Source organism: Salvelinus alpinus, chromosome 7, assembly GCF_045679555.1.
Source record: "Salvelinus alpinus chromosome 7, SLU_Salpinus.1, whole genome shotgun sequence".
NCBI classification, from domain to species: Eukaryota; Metazoa; Chordata; class Actinopteri; order Salmoniformes; family Salmonidae; genus Salvelinus; species Salvelinus alpinus.
The window spans coordinates 34,598,313-34,617,869 of NC_092092.1; the positions used below are offsets into that span (position 1 = coordinate 34,598,313).

The following is a 19,557-nucleotide window of genomic DNA, read 5'->3' on the forward strand; positions in this document are numbered from 1 at the left end:
GGGGGTGAACAATTGTGTGGGTAGTTCAAGTAGTTAGCTACAATGCTACATGGCAAAAAAAGTAATTAGCTAATGAAAAGACTAAGGAGATTTGAATTTAGTTAAACTACCACCTAGCTCCTGTGGATCTATTGCATGATAAAGACGAATAGCTTAACATTATAGCACATAAAACAAATTAATTTAACACCAATGTGCAGCTGTGTGGTTAAATTAAAAAAATATATAATACTGCCTAGACGAGATTCTACCCCACTATATAACCTAGTGGCAGCGCAGTTGCTTCAAAACAGTGGATTGTCATCTAGGGTTTATAGTTTCGTTGGTCGGATCAGAAGTCCTTTGAAAACCGCTTCGGAGCATCAGAGCTCCGGCATCAATCGTACACTTACTTGGCCTACTACTATCCGCCGCCTATCGAGTCACCGCGTGACACTCTCCCGTCATAGATACATTGTTATGAGGAGAAAAACAGGGAAATAATCAACTAGATTCTTTCCTATCAAGGTATGTAGCCAATAGGCCTACTACATATCGTCTGCATGCACAATAAGAATGTTTGTGCGATGGCCATGTTCATGGCTCATAATTCGATATTTCATTGCAGCTGCCTGCTTTCTCCTTGCAGCAGTAGCGGCTTTTAGTTTTATTTGGTCTATTTTATTTTGCAACGTAGGCGAACAATAATCTCTCCTCCTTTTATCATTTTTTTGTTACATTGCCTCGATTAGTGATGTTTGTTATTTTTGTCGCATGGTGTTCTATGGTCTGGGCGCTTGCGTGCCTCTGTGGAGCAAGGAGATGAGAAGAGGTGGTTGTGGGTGTGTGCCATAGACCGTATGCGTGTGCATATTGTTTTGTGTTGGGATTGCTTTCTACCCGTTGCCTCGAGTCACACAGCGATCCGCACTAGGTGTAATAATGTGATTTAATCGTATTCTATCTATCTCTAACATAATGTTTTGCTTTTCTTTAATGAAAGATCATCATATAGTAGATGCTCTTATTTTCTACAAATCGTCTTGATATGGTTCATCCTTGTTTTTTTGTTTGTTATTGTTTTTTTCCTGCGAATTATTGCGGTCGTTCTCCCCTTCTCAAATGAAAGGCGCGGCACCCTCCGTAGATTTTACTGTCCGTGTGAACCGCTAGCTCTCTGGAGAGATAGCCATTAGGCTCCTCACTGTAGCCTAATATTCTGTGGATCCTCAACAGGTTGAAGCCCTATGTTTCATATAGGCTTATCAGGCGTGAGAGATGCCAAATAATAGCTATATGTATGGCTTTAAAATAATAATAAAAATTAATACATAATAATAATAGTTTAAAAAAAAAATATCACGTTATAAATTGCATGGGCTGTAGGCCTATTGTAGAATTTGATGTAATCATGGAAATTATGTTTGTTTCATTATCTCTAATCGTGGCGGCAGGTAGCCTAGTGGTTAGAGCGTTGGGCCAGTAACCGAAAGGTTGCTGGATCGAAATCCCGAGCTGACAAGGCCAAAATCTGTCCTTATGCCCCTGAACAAGGCCACTGTTCCTAGGCCGTCATTGTAAATAAGAATTTGTTCTTAACTATCTTGCCTAGTTAAACAAAACATTGAATTGCGGGCCTTGTGTGACAATTATTAAACGATTGTTGTGGCCCACACATTTATGAAACGCGCACGACCCCCACACCGCCCTTGACTTGACGGATGCGCTCCAAATTGTGAAAGAAAGGACCATAAACATTACAATAACATGAATGGTTGTAAAGTCTGGTTTGAGACAGGGGAGGTAGTTGTTTAACTGGCCAACGTTAACCTGGTAGCCTAACTCCTGGACCTATAGGCCCTGGTCAAAAGTAGTGCACTGCACTATATACTACTGTAAACTTCCGTTTGAATTTAGAAAATAAAGACAAATGACATGGACAAAATGATTGCCACCCGGAGCACTTGTTTGCACAGCCTTTGGCCAAGATAACTGCAGTCAAACGATTATTGTTGCCATCGATGAGCTTGCTGCACCTTTCTACTGGCAATTTGGCCCACTCCTAAGCAGCAAACTGCTTGAATTCTTCAATGTTTGAGGGCTGCCATCCACCTACTGCTGTTTTCAGATCTTGCCATAGGTTTTGGATGTGATTCAGATCTGAACTAGACGCTGACCTCTCCAGAACAGTCCAGTGTTTCGGCTTGTACCATTCCTGGTTGCTCTTTTTTGTCCTGTGTTTGGGGTGTTTGGACCCACAACGTTCAATGGAGACCCAGGTTTTGGACACTGTGTTGAACATTGGAGTCCAAAACACCTGATAATCTGCTGAATTCAGGATGACATAGCCGTGGTATACTTATTGGCCTTATACCACAAACCCCAAGGTGCCTTGTTGCTATTATAAACTGGTTGCCAACATAATTAGAGCAGTAAAAACACATGTTTTGTCATACCCTTGGTTTACGGTCTGATATACCACGCCTGTCAGCCAATCAGCATTCCGGGCTCGAACCACCCAGTTTATAAAGTTGTTTATAAAATATTTTATAAACTGGGTGGTTCGAGCCCTGAATGCTGATTGATTCTTTTAATTACGTCTATAACCAGTTTATAATAGCAATAAGCCACCTCGGATGTTTGTGGTATATTGCCAATATACCACGGCGAAGGGCTGTATGTTGCGCATGTTCAAGGTCCCCAGTACCAGAGGCAGCAAACAACCCAAGAGCATCATTAAACGTTCCCATGTTTGATTGAAGGGAGGGTGTTCTTTTCACTGATTTCTTCATTTGGTCATTCTTTATTTATTTGTTCATCATCTGTCTGTTTGTCTTATACCCCCCCCCCCCCCCCCCCCAATGACCTGTTCACACTATAATTCATTATATTTCTGGTAATTTGTTCACAAAAAATCTCTATTTCCCACACAGATGATGTGGAGTCTGTGGATCCTGTTGGGAACACTCAGTGTGGGTGAGTCATTTAGTACAAAATGTGGTACAAGTTCCGGACCTGAAGAAGTACGTGGGAGTTTTAGCTTACTGTATTAGCTCTTAACCTTCCAATGAAATGTCATCCAGAAACCACGTTGATGAACAAGCAATAAAGCCCGGGGGGGGGGGTACATAGCCAAGGAGGGGGCTGTTGACATTTCAAGATGAATAGGCTGCAATGTTAAAAGGTAAACTACTGTGTACATAAGGCCATTATTACACCATATTACACTACACCATTATTGTACCTGTTAACTTTCACCTCACATTCGGCATTAGTCAGCATCATAGGGCCTGTAAAATGCACTACTTTTGTCCAGGGTCCATATAGGGAACAGCTGTAGAGATTTGTAGAGAAAATACATCATTAAAAGGGTTTCAATTTACAGTGTTTTAATCCTGTCTTTCTCACTCCATCTCTCTCTGCCTCCCTATCTCTCTCCCCCCCATCTCTCTCTGTCTCTCAGATGGCTATGCGATGCACGACCTGCACGAGCGTCTGTCCCATGGGCGTCAGCTGAAGATCTACCTCCCGAAGAGCTCTTCGAAGCTGGAGTTCACCCCTGCTGCAGAGCCCATGAAGACCTACCTGTACTGGGACCGTGGCGCCCGGACCAACAAGGGACGGGTGTCTGGGACAGGAACTGACAGGCGCTGGTATCTGGACAAGGTGACTGACTGACTCTTCAATTATCCAAGTCAAATTTTCCCTAGGAGACAATAAAGTATATCTTATCATACCACCAGATGTCCAATTAAGGGGGGTGTTGGGGGATGGCGTCCTCCTCTTAACAAAAAAGACCACTTTATTTTGACCTTTAGTAATACATTTACACCACCTCTGCTAATGTGACTACCATCATCTATCTATTCTCTTTAATTTAATTGTATTGTTTTTATTGTGAAGCAATTTTAAATGCACTTAGATTTGATCTTTGCCCTCTGAAGGTGACGTACGAGGACCAGGGAACCTACGTCCAGAGAGACCACTGGAACAAGGAGATCTCCTCGCTCAAAGTGGCCGTGAACAGTGAGTGCAGGAGGAGGTACACGGTGGGGTGGTGGGGAGAGTTGTTGTTTTGCATGTTATTGAAATATCGTCCTTTGTTGTTGTCAGTTGGTGTACAGATCCTTCTCGCCTTTTTGTCTCTCCCTTTCTCTCGCTCTCACTCTTGCTTGCTCCTTCACTCTCTCTCTCTCTCTTTCCACCTACTCTCTCTCACCCACCCCCCTCTCTTGTCTCTCATGTACTCCCCCTCTCTTTCTTTCACTCTCTTCCTCTAATGCTACGTTTCCTCTTACTCTCTCTCACCTCTTCATGTGCCTGCCCCATCTCTGTTTCCAACTACTCTCTCGCCCGTAACACGTTCTCACACCTTTTCTCGCCCCACCAGCCAGGCATGAGTACCCGAAGTGCGTGGCGGGCGAGGAACTCTACATCTCATTGGAGGGCATCGACCTAGCCGACGCCCAACTCTCCTTCTCTGGCGCCGACGCCAATGTCACCCTGGTGCATGATGGGGCCGTGGTCGCCCAGGACCACCCGGACTACTGGAACCGGGTCAAGACCCACTCCACCAAGATCACCATCGAGAACGTCAACACCACGGACGTGGGTTACTACACGCTGAGGGACAGGAGAGACAGGGTGGTCTCCATCATCAGGATGGAACTCACAGGTGGGGGTGTGTGTGGGGGGGAGTGTGTGTGTTTTTTTGCTGTGTCACCATGCGTTGTTAGTTGCTCCAAACCTTGGTCTGCATATATGCTGGCTGCTTCCCAAATGGCCTAGCCCCACTTACCTAACCTCAACCCTGCCTGGGAGCAGCAACAGTAGGGTGTGTGTACATATGGTTCTCATCATAGACACAGAATGGATTCTATTCTAGAATATAAATTATGCTATTTACAGTGAGCTCCAAAAGTATTGGGATAGCGACACATTTTCTGTTGTTCTGGCTCTGTACTCCAGCACTTTGCATTTGAAATGATACAATGATGAAACTTCTACATTAATGTGGATGCTACCATGATTACGGATAGTTCTGAATGAATTGATGGCATTGTTAGTTGCTCCAAACCTTGGTCTGCATATATGCTGGGTATGTCCCAAATGGCTCCCTATTTCCTCTAAAGAGCCCTATGGGCCCTGATCAAAAGGAGTGCACTAAATATGAAAAAGGGTGCCATTTGGTCTCCATAGACACTGGCTGGCTTTAAGTGGCTTTCCAAGTATCTTATTACCCTGTCAATGGTCTTCACCACTCAGACTGCAATATGTGTCCCAAATGGCACCCTATTCCCTATTAAGTGCACTACTGTTCAAATGTAGTGCTTACATAGGTAATTGTGTTACATTTGGGACACATACCATGAGTGTACAAACTGAAATAGAGGGACAAGGAATCCATTCTGGAATTGACTCAACTACTGTGTCCATTCACAGGAATCAGAATTCCATAGAATTGCCACCTTCACTCCTTCTGCCCACCAGCAGGCCTCCAAATGTTTTCAATATTCCATCTGCTGACTTCCAGAGAAGGGATAGGCCAAAAAGGGCAGGGGTTTATTTGTTATTATGAACTGGGTAGTTAGAGCCCTGAATACATTTTAGTCATTTAGCAGACGCTCTTATCCAGAGCGACTTACAGTAGTGAATACATACATATTCATACTTTTCCATACTGGTCCCCCATGGGAATCAAACCCACAACCCTGACGTGGCAAGCGCCATGCTGTACCAACTGAGCCGTACAGGATAGGCTGAAAGGCCTGATATAATTAAGCAATAAGGTACGAGGAGGTGTGGTATAGGCTAATATACCACGGCTAAGGGCTGTATCTAGGCACTCCACATTGCATTGTGCGTAAGAACAGCCCTTAGCCGTGGTATATTGGCTATATACCACACCTCCTCGGGCCTTATTGCTTAATTATAGTAGGTCTGCTCTGCATACAAAAAGGATAGCAAAGAGCTGAATTCATTCTGACTGAGCGCACTCCTATTCTCCTGTTGTGCTTGTTCATTCTGTCATCACTTTTCACTTCGTCTTCGTCCCTATTGGCCCTGAAGGGTATACTACGAAGCAGGACCAATGAGCGTGATTTCATTTGAAACCTTTCTTCGACAATGTGCATATAAAGAGTATGTATTATGTATTGCTCAGTTTAATCTCAATATGTTTTGCTGGTCATGTAAGAAAACCATGCATACACCAGAAACATGCCATGAGTGACATATGGAATTCCAACCTATTTTAACTGCCCTTACAACCCTACACTCTTAGAAAAAAATTGCTATCTAGAACCTAAAACGGTTCTTCGGCTGTCCCCATAGGAGAACCCTTTGAAGAACATTTTTGTTTGCAGGTTTGGGTTCCATGTAAAAATCCTTTCCACAGAGGATTCTACATGGAACGCAAAAGAGTTCTAACTGGAACCAAAAAGGGTTCTCCTATGAGGACAGCTGAAGAAGCCTTTTGGAACCCTTTTTTCTACGAGTGTAAGAAAGAGGCCTCTGTAGACCAGATTGGTTGTTTCCGATAGGCACCTACACACTTCAAATGGCCACCAGTCTCGGTTCTACTGGTCTCTACTGTGTTTCTTTACTTTTATTTATTTCATTTATATTTAACTAGGCAAGTCAGTTAAGAACAAATTCTTATTTACAATGACGGCCTAGGAACAGTGGGTTAACTGCCTTGTTCAGAGCGACAGATTTTTACCATGTCAGCTCGGGGATTCGACCTAGCAACCGTTAGGTTACTGGCCCAATGCTCTAACCACTAGGATACCTGCCTCCCCCAAGCATGTACTAAGCATAGTCTTCTAATAAACATGCTCTTCGTGTCCTTTGTGCTAAATTATCACGGTCTGTATTTTAGTTGTATGCTTTTGGGGCTATTTGAGAAAGACCTCATAGGCACCTACAGTAACTGACTCTCTGATCTCTTTCCCTCTCATCCCAATTGCCCTCTTTCTCTCTTTTTGCTATCCTGATTTCTCCCCTTTCTCTCCCTGTCTCTTTCACACCGACTCTCTTATTCTGTCACACTCTTTCTCTGTCCTCCTCCCTCTCTCCTGCCTTCTCTCATTTCCTCCCACCTTCCTCTCTCCCCCCTCCCTCCTCCTCCCTCCCTCCCCTCTCTCCCTCCAGACCACCATGACTATGAAGCAGCTAACCCCTTCATGGCCCTGCTCCTCCTACTGGGGATCCCCGTAGGTATCTGCTGTTGTTGCCAGAAGAAGATCTTCAAGAAGAAAGCCCCCCACACCACAGCCGTCCTCCAGGGGACCCCCGAGACTCTGCACCCTCCTCCCGGCTACAATATCCCCGGAGGGGTGTCCCCTGGACCTGGTGGCCCGGTAAGGGGTAGTTTGATGGTGGCATGGCGAAATCCCTATTTAGTGCACTACTTTTGACCAAGCACCCCATAGGGCTCTGGTCAAAAGTAGTACACTATGTAGGGAATAGTGCCAAATGTTACCATATTCCGTATATACTGTTGTGCGCTACTTTTGACCAGGGCCGATGGTACCCTATTCCCTATTTAGTGGGCTCTGGTCAAAAGTAGTTCACTTTATAGGGAATATGGCGTCGTTTGGGACACAACCCTTGTACCCCTTTAGAAAGTATTCATACCTCTTGACTTTTGTTGTGTTACAGCCTGAATTCCAAATGGATAAAAAATATAAAAAATATCACCCATCTACACACAATACCCCATAATGGCAAGTGAAAAGATGTTTTTAGACATTTTTCCACATTTATTGAAAATTAAATACAAAAATATCTAATTTACAAAAGTATTCACACCCCTGAGTCAATACATGTTAGAATCTCCTTTGGCAGTGATTACAGCTGTGAGTCTTTCTGGGTAAGTCTCTAAGATCTTTACATACCTGGATTGTACAATATTAGCATATTATTCTTTAAAAAATTCTTCAAGCTCTGTCAAGTTGGTTGTTGATCATTGCTAGACAGCCATTTTCAAGACTTGCCATAGATTTTCAAGCCCATTTAAGTCAAAACTGTAACTCTGCCATTAAGGAACATTCAATGTCGTCTTCGTAAACATCTCCAGTGTATATTTGGCATTGTGTTTTAGGTTATTGTCCTGCTGAAAGGTGAATTAATCTCCCAGTGTCTGTTGGAAAGCAGACTGAACCAGGTTTTCCTCTAGGATTTTGCTTGTGCTTAGCTCCATTCCGTTGAAGTGAATGGGTGTATTGATACGCCATCCAAAGTGTAATTAATAATTTCACCATGCTCAAAGGGACATTCAATTTATGCTTTTTTTTTTTACCCATCTACCAATAGGTGCCCTACTTTGCGAGGCATTGGAAAACTTCCCTGGTCTTTGTGGTTGAATATGGGTTTGAAATTCACTGCTTGAATGAGGGACCTTAACAGATAATTGTAGGTGTGGGGTACAGAGATGAGGTAGTCATTTAAAAAGTATGTTGAACACAATTATTGCACACGGGGTGAGTCCGTGCAATTTATTATGTGACTTGTTTAGCACATTTTTACTCTTGGAACTTATTTAGGCTTGCCATAACAAATTGGTTGAATCCATTTTTTATTAATTTGTAAAAATGTGTAAAAACATAATTCCACTTTGACATGTAGGCCAGTGACACAAAATCTCAATTGAGTCCATTTTAAATTCAGGCTGTAACACAAACAGAATGTGGAAAAAGTCAAGGGCTGTGAATACTTTCTGAATGCACTGTACATAATACTACATGCCATTTAGTATCCACTTTGGTCACACTTTATGGTCATAATATGTCACAACAACTGACATAATTTGTCATAACACATTATAATATGGTTATAACACTGTCATGTATGGAACACTGTTTGTATGTCATGATACATATATTTAGACCTGTTGTGACATATATTACATTATTTTATGGCTGGTTATAACACCTACATAAGAGTGTCAAAACCCACAAAACCTACCACACAAGCAAAACATTCCATTACACCATAGTCTACATGTCAACAGTATGTTTATGTTATATATATTGTTTTAATTGACCATATGAAATGATCATTGTTGTTGCGCACACATGAATGATGACTAGGATGAATGCAGATTTCAGGAGCAGGACAAGACACCCTCTTTTTGACTGAATACTAATTAATATAAGGGCATGTACGTGATAGGCCTATCTGGTTAATCATGATTATGATGGTCATAATGCTCCTTGACAGTGTCATAAAGTGTATTTTCTTAGTCCAAGTAAAGTGACACAGGATGGTCATAATGCTTTTTGACAGCGTCACAAAGTGTATTATCTAGTTATATAAAATATGTTGAAAAAAAACACGACTGTAAAGAATTCATTACAACAACAACAAATGATTTAAGGAACAAGCTTTCAAACGAAGGGAAACGTATTGGCAGGGGGAAAAATGATGTGAATAAATATTTGTCAGAACAGGTGTAAATATATGCGTCATGACAGTGTTATGACCATATTATGACAAGTTATGTAATCTGTTATGACATACTATGACATGGTTATGACCATGTCATAACGTGTTATGACACTGGGTGTCAAATAAAGTGTTACCGACACTTTTATCCAAAGCCTTTTAAGGTATGGGGGGTGCCGCGAATCAGACCCACTATCCTGGCGTTGCAAGCACCACGGTCAACCAACTGAGTTACAGAGGACCACACGTTGCCTTTATGTTCCTCATGTCTCCCCTCTCACTCCTTGATGTACTATCATAGTGACATCGCAGTGAGCTTTTGTGAATGAACGGTCGATAATAACATCAATTGTGTTTTTGTTGTGATTGTTGCAGGTATTTTATCATGGCCCAGGCCCAGATCCTAACATGGTACATGATGCATTTATTATTACTCAATTAACTACACTGTGGTGTGTGTGCGTGCGTGTGGTTGGTTATCGGCTTTGTGTCACTGATCTGAACGACAAGCAATAATGCCTTCCGTATGTATATCATTTTCTTATTTTCGTCTTAGTCATGAGCACTGTGCGTGTAGCATGTGTGTATTGAGTAGAAGTCCCTATGTCTATCTATGGGTATCCATGTACACTATCTGTGTATGTTCAGTATGAGTATATACTGTCATGGATATATAGTTTAAGCAGGGATGGAAATGAAGCTAGCCCGAGTCTAGTACTTTTCAGACTGGGCTAGTAGCATGGCACAGATTTGGACCCCAAATCGTTAAATTCCATCCCTGAATAGGATTATATAAAAGTATATTTCAGTCCCTCTGTCTAACTGTAGGAACTGTGGTGCTCCTCCATGTACAGGGAGGTTACCCCCAGGTCTACTCTCCCCCCAACCCTGGGATGCCTGGCCAGCCTCAGTGGACCGGACCCCCATACCAACCAGTGAGTCAATCCATTCATCTCTCCTTTCTCCTTTACGCCTTCTCTCTCCATCTGTTCATTTGATCACTTAGCAGCACAGCTGTAAGGTCTGAAAGCACAGAAAACAAAGGAGCTGAGGAGAAAATGTCTGGCCTCATGGCACTTCATTCCCTTTATAGTGTGCTACTTTTGACCAGGACCCATAGGGTGCCATTTGGGACACATCCACTCTCTGTAAAGGAGGATTGGGGCTGAGTTAGGGGCTGTGGCGCTACACTAACCTTCCAGGAATAAGGTTCTGTCTGTCCTAGTTGATTAATACTCTCAATAGGCCAATCGTCATCAACAAGCAATATGCCTGTGTGTGTGTGTGTGTGAGACGGTGTTGTTTTGCTGTGGTTTGTTTCAGGGGTTCAACCCAGGCTACCACCCACAGGACCCTATGTACCCCCCCGCCCAGCCCCTGCAGTGGAACGGCCCGCCGTCCAACCAGCCACAGTACAACCCTGGTGCTCCTCCTATGGTATGTCTCTATACTCTACCATATGCTATTCTATTCTTCTCCTCTACTCTGTTCTATTCTACTCTAATCTGTTCTACTCTACTATATTATATTCTACTATTCTACTCTTGTTATATTCTACTCTAATCCTTTCTACTCTACTCTGTTCTATTCTACTCTACCCTACTATATTACATTCTACTATTCTACTCTACTCTGTTATATTATACTCTACTCTAATCTTTTGTACTCTGTTATATTCTACTCTACCGTGCTATATTATATTCTACTCTACTCTGTTATATTCTACTTTACTCTAATCTTTTCTACTCTACCCTGTTCTATTCTACTCTACTCTAATATTTTCTACCAGTCTACTCTGTTCTATTCTACTCTACTCCTTTCTACTCTACTCTGTTCTATTCTACTTTACTATATTATATTCTACTAGTCTACCCTGTTCTATTCTACTCTACTCTAATCCTTTCTACTCTACTCTGTTCTATTCTACTCTACTATATTCTATTCTACTAGTCTACTCTGTTCTATTTTACTCTACTCTTTTCTACTAGTCCACTCTGTTCTATTCTACTCTACTCCAATCCTTTCTACTCTACCCTGTTCTATTCGACTCTACTCTAATCTTTTCTACTCTACTCTGTTCTACTATATTATATTCTACTCTTCTACTCTACTCTGTTCTATTCCCCTATTCTACCATATTTGGTTATATTATTGAAAACTCTACTCAGCCTCTACTCCTATTTCCTCTATTCTACAATCTATCTCACTCTGCCTTCCTTCTGACCCCTAAGTGGAGTGGGCCGCCTAACCAGTATCAGTATCCCGTGGCTCCGATGGTATATATCTACTCTACTTAACCATAGTCTAGTGTCTCTTCCCAGTCCTTCCCATCACCTTTGTCCTCTGTGTCAACAGATGTCAAATCTTAATTTGACTCCATTCGTCGCTGGAGGAAAATAATCCAGCAGTAGGTTTTGAATATCTGAATAAATATTTAGAATCGCCACCAGGGGGCAGCTGGAAGCGGTGTTTGTGTACAATGGACACCGTACCTACATTGAACCTTATGTAGGCTACGTACAGGCTACAGCGCATCTCGTGTGAATTCTTATGTGAATTATAATAAATTGACATATTTGTAGGGGGTAGATGTATTTTCAGTTCGGGAAAATAATTTTTCCGGATCAATTGTTTTATTATATGTTGAAGGCAAGCAATAGGCAGAATAAATTATACATTTCCTCAGTGACTGTGTGGTCCAGAGGTTACAGCCACTGACCATAGCACACATATGCCAGAGTCAGCATGGGTTTGAATCCGGCCCACTGCATATGGATGAATGTATATTTTTGACACATTAACTCCGCGAGGTTACAAGGTTAAAACAGAAACAATTCAAAGGTTAACAGTTTAGGCATTCATTCTGAGTGGTTAAGGTTAGGGCTATGGTTGGGGAAAGGCTTAAAACAACAGAAATGGAAAACTACGCGCCTATGTTTCATCAGTATTTATAGTATTCTTAGTGCTTGTGAAAGTTTAGTGAACTGTCGTAGTGCAGTGGTCTAAGCAACATGCTCCAACTCTGAACCTCATGAGTTCATGCCCAGTGCTGGGTGATATAGTGACCAGCCTGAGACTACATTAGGCCCACAAGTGAATTGCAATTATTTCAATAAGTAAAACAAATAGTCTAATCATTTACATATTATAGAAAAGTGTCTCAGCTCAACGAAATCATCTTTGGATAGGCTCAAATGAATATTTGGGGCCCTATTGCAACCATCAATGGCACTAGATTATCGCCAGTTTATGTCTGGTTATAACATCAATATGCACTAAATTCCCCCGCACAGCTGATCTCAATTGCAACCATTATTAGTCACCTCATTACCTCTCCCTAAAAGATCGGTGGTCCTTAGTCCTGCTTGCAACCAAAGTCTTTCAAGATATGTTTGCCCTCTGGTTGGTATTGTAATCGGAAACAATTTAGTTATTTTTGAACAGACTAAGGGCGATGTATCTATTTAACAAGCATTCCGTACAATAAAAAATAAAGTATTTCATAGTTTACCACGGCAAGTCTACTGTGGCATTTCACCCCACACTTTGTATGAACGGAAACTAATGCTGGTGTAGCCGACTGTTATTATTTTATTTGTTTCCTATTTATGTTATCCAAAAGTGTCTGGTATGGTCATTTCATATCACGATCGACTGTCCGTATTTGAAATGTGTAAATAAATCAAGTCAATCGGAGGGATTGAGTTCTTTGTGCCAGAAGAGTGTGGGCCGGGAATCAAACCCAAGCCGACACCATAGACATTTATGTACGCACTGAAGAAAGCAGCCCTAACCGTTAGATCACCCCAGGGCACAATTAAAAATGTTGACCTGATAAACTTGACACTTGTACGTCGTAGCCTAGTGGAGACCAATATCTATCTTGTGTTATTAGGCTATATAAAACGACAGATGTTGATGTGTATGGCTTCATTTCAGATACATTTTGTACATTTGAATGTTGTAGTAACAGGACCTAGGACTAGCGTTTGAGCGAGAGAGAGAGAAAAGGATTTTGATAGCAAACCCTGATCCCAATGACTGGACTGTCCCCTCATGGAAGGAAAGATTACTGCTCTTTTTTCAGGGACTGTCGAGGCTCATTAGAATTTTTTGATGCAGCGGGAAAATTCTTAGCGACAAAAGAGTGATCAAGTTAAGAACTGACATCTGTATCTGTCATACGCTGCTCCGGTTTGGATCCTTCTCATCTCTGTGTGTGTGTGTGTGTGTGTGTGTGTGTGTGTGTGTGTGTGTGTGTGTGTGTGTGTGTGTGTGTGTGTGTGTGTGTGTACATGACCTGTATTTGTGTGACTAATTGTGTGTGTTTCAGGGGTATGCTCCGGTTATGTACAGTGCCATGCCTCCAGGTGAGCCAGTGAAGGAGGAGATAAAGATGGAGAACATGTCTCCTGCTGATCCCCTCCTCGCCCACCCCCCACAACCCCCCCAGGTCAGTCCTCTCTCTCTCTCTCTCTCTCTGTCTTTTTCTTGCTCGCTCCCTCTCTCCATCTCCGTCTCACAAACACACACTTGCTTACTTTACCGATACATGGTTTTCAACTCTCAACTTTCACTCCCTAGGCGTCATCGCACTCCGCCCCCGTGCCTGCCTCTGACGTCCTCCACTCCTCGGACGGAGCCTACCAGTTTAACATCGACACAGGAAAGAACACCACCACCAACACCACCAACTTCCTGTAGAACACCACCCAATGGCCCAATCAGGAGCGGCCTTTTCAACGTAATGGGGGCTCCGTCCCAATATGTCTCAATTGCTTCCTTTCCTCCTCTCCTTTCCTCGTCGCTTTCCCTGTGTGACCACTGATATTAATGGGAGGTATAAACCATGGGGGCTGTTTGCGATTCAATTTAGGGAGGTGTTACAAGAGAAGTGCTAATAAATTTACCAACGAAAATGCATAGATCCATTCTCACAACAACAACAAAAAACAGCTGACATAACTAGGTCTCGAGCTGTGTTTTTATTGACTGTGTTTTTTTTTAGTCCCCTACCCCTTTCACATAAACAAACAAAGGTAACAAAATGTAAAAATAAGGGGTTTGGTCTCTGTGTAAATGGGGTATTAGTGAAGGAAAGGAGATAAGGAAAGTAGGTAATTGGAATATGCCCCTATTTCCTGTATAGGGACAGGAAGTGCCCATTAGCTGTGATACAGAGCCTGTCAAAATGGCTGAAACAGACAATGGAAGCATGGGATTGGTGCAAGAATGGCTGAAGGTAGTTACCACCATATTCCCAGTCCATTTATTTTAAATATCCTAGGGGATTGTACGAGTGCACACTTCGGGAGAAGGGTAGAACATTGGAATGTAGCCAGAGTCTAGGGGCGAGGGTTGGGAAGGCAGTGGAAAAGGTTGGTTATTTAACATTTATTGTTTTAAACGTGTAGCCTTAGATTTTTCTAACTTGTCTTTTTTTAAACTCAACAGTAAAGATGGTATCTATGAAACACTCCAACTGCCAACCATCTCGCAAAAAAACAAACAAACACGATCATTATCCAACCAGAGCATTCAGAACCTACATCACACCCAGTCATGATCCAATCAGATGGTACCAGGAAAACTCATCATCACTCTGGATAGACCAAGCAAAGCTCTCTATAAACAAGTATATACATGTAAATACAATCACAAATGCCTTTATGTTCCAAAGTTTAGTTTGTCATTATATGCATGATGGACCATTTTAGTACTTTATATGAAACTACTGTCATTTCAACAGGGTATGCAGAGTTAATTAACTGTTTTGGCAGCTTATGATTAAAAACAATTGGGAGGAGGGTGCTATTCTGTTAGGCCTAAATAGCCCCCTATTCCTTACATAGTTCACTACTTTTGACCCGAGTAAATGTCATTCCTGTGCATCTGTTCTCTTGTATTGTCATCACGTTAGGTTGAACACGGACAGTTTTGTAGCGTCAACGAGGCTAACAGAGGTGTGTGAGTTCCACAAGAGCCTATGCAAATCACTAAGTTGGAATAGTTACCACTTTATTACTGTATATAATCAGCAATGTTAATATTAATTATATTATGTTAAAATATGTAGTATGTATAAATATTCAAGGAACATTTTAATTTGCGGTGTACAAACTTAACATGATGAACGGCAATGACATTTACGCTAACGGGTGACGAGCATTTTCAGACCATGTGACATGTCCAGACAAATTCCTGGCCTAGTTCTTTGTTCTCATCATTACATCGTAGCTAGTCATCTTTCAACCATTGCAATGTGACACTGCCAAGGAACCAGAGTTGGCATTCTACCTCTCATTCCTTCATCTATGCACATATAGGCTCTACTCCAATATCCACACTATCATACCACTTAGAATGAAGCTATGGCTGTGTCCAAAATGGCACCCTATTCTCTATAAAATGTATTACTTTTGACCAGGGCCCAAGTTTATTAAGGTTACTCTACCACTGCATTTGTTTTGTCTGTTACCAATACCCTCATGAGCTGTAAACAAACTTGCCGACTCGTGAAATGTTGTTCAATGGAATTGTGTCATGTTGTAAAGCGTTTGGAGTAAGCAGTTTTTCGTTGCAAATGTTTCGCTAGTTTGCTACGGTGTGCGCAGTGCGCTAATGATTACAACGCAGGCTCCCGATATAATTTTTTTATTAACATTTTGTTACCTCACTCTTTAGGGATACCACATGAGCTTTTGGAGTAACTTTTAAAGCGACCTTACAGAACGTCTTTTCTCACTTTGTAACTGTCTAGATGATTTCCAAAGCAATATCATTAGACCTTGTGGAATGTTCCGTTTGTTTCTTACTCTATGAATATCGTTAGCATTTATAGTAGAATAGTCTGTAGGACATGCACATATCCACCTCAATAAACAGAATGCAAAATCCCTGCTCTGCCTGTCCGTTTGTGTGCTTTAAAACAAGCTACTCACATCTGCAGTTAATTCTGTTATCACACAAAAAAACGACTTAGTACATTATGAAAAAAGGCAAATGCTTTATTATACCAAATGGAACCAAACGATTTATTAACAGAGACACAACAACAACAATTATTGCTTCTTATTAATTGTACTGCCTTTGACATGATTCAATAAAAACAATTGAAAAAGAGTATAGAGACAGGGAATTATCCAAGCACCATTACACCTCGACTTTCATAAATGTTATCTGGGACTCTGGCTTTACTTCATCTCGAGGAGATGAGATGAAACCAGCAGGCCAGTGATAGACTTACAAGTCCAGATGGTAGAAGAGCAGGACCAGGTATCTATCTCTGGTAGTCAGACTGAGCTGTTTAAACTGTCTGTCAACTACTGCTGTCCCCACCCAGTCTGAAGCAGGCTTAGATACTAGTGGAGGTAAGAGCTGCTGTAACAATTAGCACCACTCATATATCTCTCTATTACTATTCACTCCCTCCTTGTGAATAATCTCTCTGTCTCACTCACGTAATCATGAGGACTAAAAGTGATCCAATATAGCAACATGATAATACTCAGTCACGTAATCATGAGGACTAAAAGTGATCCAATATAGCAACATGATAATACTCAGTCACGTAATCATGAGGACTAAAAGTGATCCAATATAGCAACATGATAATACTCAGTCACGTAATCATGAGGACTAAAAGTGATCCAATATAGCAACATGATAATACTCAGTCACGTAATCATGAGGACTAAAAGTGATCCAATATAGCAACATGATAATACTCAGTCATGTAATCATGAGGACTAAAAGTGATCCAATATAGCAACATGATAATACTCAGTCACGTAATCATGTGAGGACTAAAAGTGATCCAATATAGCAACATGATAATACTCAGTCACGTAATCATGTGAGGACTAAAAGTGATCCAATATAGCAACATGATAATACTCAGTCACGTAATCATGCGAGGACTAAAAGTGATCCAATATAGCAACATGATAATACTCAGTCACGTAATCATGAGGACTAAAAGTGATCCAATATAGCAACAACAGACCCGCACCTCATGTCATTCCTTTCTGGTTTGGCAAACGGGACAGCTATGACCGGAAGTTACTTTTCATAGTAAGTTTGGAGAGCATTTTCGCTAACCCTAACCCTTTTCCTAACCTTAACCTTACCTGCTAATTCTCCTAACCTGCTGCCTATGTTCTCCAAACCTGCTATGAAAAAGTCACTTCCAGTAGTAGCTGTATCGCCATTTTGCCCGGTGGGCGGTGCTATACATCACGGTGGGCGTAAATTTCATTGTGCACACAGTGTCGAGAACAAGCCAAGCGCTCGCTCAAGTCCAGGTCGGGGAATCTATTCAACGCACCTCTAAATCATAGAGTACAGGTTGGCTTAAGAATAACTACAGTAATGAATGTTATTTTTTCATCGGGGAGCCACACAGCAAATTCTGAGTGTTAAATCCACACTGAGAGTGTTAAATTTAACACTAGTCCAGTGTCTGTATGGGTCCACACTTTTCAGTGTTAAATTAACACACTGCTTAGTGTAAAGCCTTATTTGCATATTTCCCAGAGTGTCTTTCGAATGAATTGCAGAGTTACCACACATGACTGTATTCGTTAGGCCCAGCATCCCGGAGTCGCCTCTTCACTGTTGACATTGAGACTGGTGTTTTGCGGGCACTATTTAATGAAGCTACCAGTTGAGGAATTGTGAGATGTCTGTTTCTCAAACTATACACTCTAATGTTCTTTTCGTCTTGCTCAGTTATGCACCGGGGCCTCCCACTCCTCTTTATTCTGGTTATAGCCAGTTTGCTCTGTTCTGTGAAGGGAGAAGTACACAGCGTTGTACAAGATCTTCAGTTTCTTGGCAATTTCTCACATGGAATAGCCTTCATTTTTCAGAACAAGAATAGACTGATGAGTTTCAGAAGAAATGTCTTTGTTTCTAGCCATTTTGAGCCTGTAATCGAACCCACAAATGCTGATGCTCCAGATACTCAACTAGTCTAAAGAAGGACAGTTTTATTGCTTCTTTAATCGGAAGAACAGTTTTCAGCTGTGCTAACATAATTACAAAAGGGTTTTCTAATAATCAATTAGCCTTTTAAAATGATAAACTTGGATTAGCTAACACAACGTGCTTCAGTGTTGTGATGCAAAAAATCCTAGCAAAATGCTTGGCGCATAGAATTAAAAAAGTATTGTCAGATATTATTCATCCTAATCAGACAGGCTTTTTACATGGTCGATACATTGGAGATAATATAAGATAAGTACTGGAAACAATAGAATACTATGAAATATCGGGAACACTAGACCTGGTTTTCATAGCTGATTTTGAAAAGGCTTTTGATAAAGTACAACTGGAGTTTATATATAAATGCCTAGAATATTTCAATTTTGAGGAATCTCTTATAAAATGGGTTAAAATTATGTATAGTAACCCTAGGTGTAAAATAGTAAATAATGGCTACATCTCAGAAAGTTTTAAACTATCTAGAGTAAAACAAGGTTGTCCACTATCGGCATATCTATTTATTATTGCTATCGAAATGTTAGCTGTTAAAATTAGATCAAATAATAATATTAAGGGATTAGAAATCCGTGGCTTAAAAACTAAGGTGTCATTGTACGGTCATGATTCATGTTTTCTTTTAAAACCACAATTAGAATCTCTCCACGGCCTCATAGAGGATCTAGATACTTTTGCTATCCTCTCTGGATTAAAACCAAATTATGAGTGTACTATATTACGTATTGGATCACAAAAAAATGCTAATTTTACATTACCATGTAGTTTACCAATTAAATGGTATGACGGAGATGTGGACATACTCGGTATACAAATACCAAAAGAAAGAAATGATCTCACTCCAATACATTTTTATAGAAAGTTAGCAAAAATAGATAAAATCTTGCTACCATGGAAAGGAAAATACCTGTCTATTTGTGGAAAAATCATCCTGATTAACTCATTAGTCATATCACACCTATTTGCTTATGGTTTTGCCTACACCTAGTGACCTGCTTTTTAAATTATATGAACAAAAAATATTACATTTTATTTGGAACGGCAAACCAGACAAATTTAAAAGGGCCTTTAAAAGGCCCTTTTAATATAATATATATATATTGAATATGAATTCGGAGGGCAGAAATGATT

The 19,557-nt window shown here is 41.1% G+C and overlaps 1 protein-coding gene across 2 annotated transcripts; it reads left to right on the plus strand.

The window, feature by feature from the left end:
- Positions 1-285: 285 nt before the first annotated feature.
- LOC139580872 (uncharacterized) lies at positions 286-16,322 on the plus strand. 2 transcript variants are annotated; one of them, XM_071409960.1, is made up of 12 exons: positions 286-507; positions 2,913-2,955; positions 3,443-3,645; positions 3,924-4,005; positions 4,370-4,654; positions 7,132-7,340; positions 9,802-9,837; positions 10,281-10,361; positions 10,750-10,863; positions 11,658-11,702; positions 13,760-13,879; positions 14,011-16,322. In XM_071409960.1, exons 2-12 carry the CDS (start codon positions 2,913-2,915, stop codon positions 14,128-14,130), a joined length of 1,338 nt encoding a protein of 445 aa, XP_071266061.1. In that variant the 5' UTR covers positions 286-507; the 3' UTR covers positions 14,131-16,322. The 2 variants fall into 2 exon arrangements, with proteins under 2 accessions (XP_071266061.1, XP_071266062.1); XM_071409961.1 differs by lacking the exon at positions 11,658-11,702 and having other exon boundaries at positions 287-507.
- Positions 16,323-19,557: the final 3,235 nt, after the last annotated feature.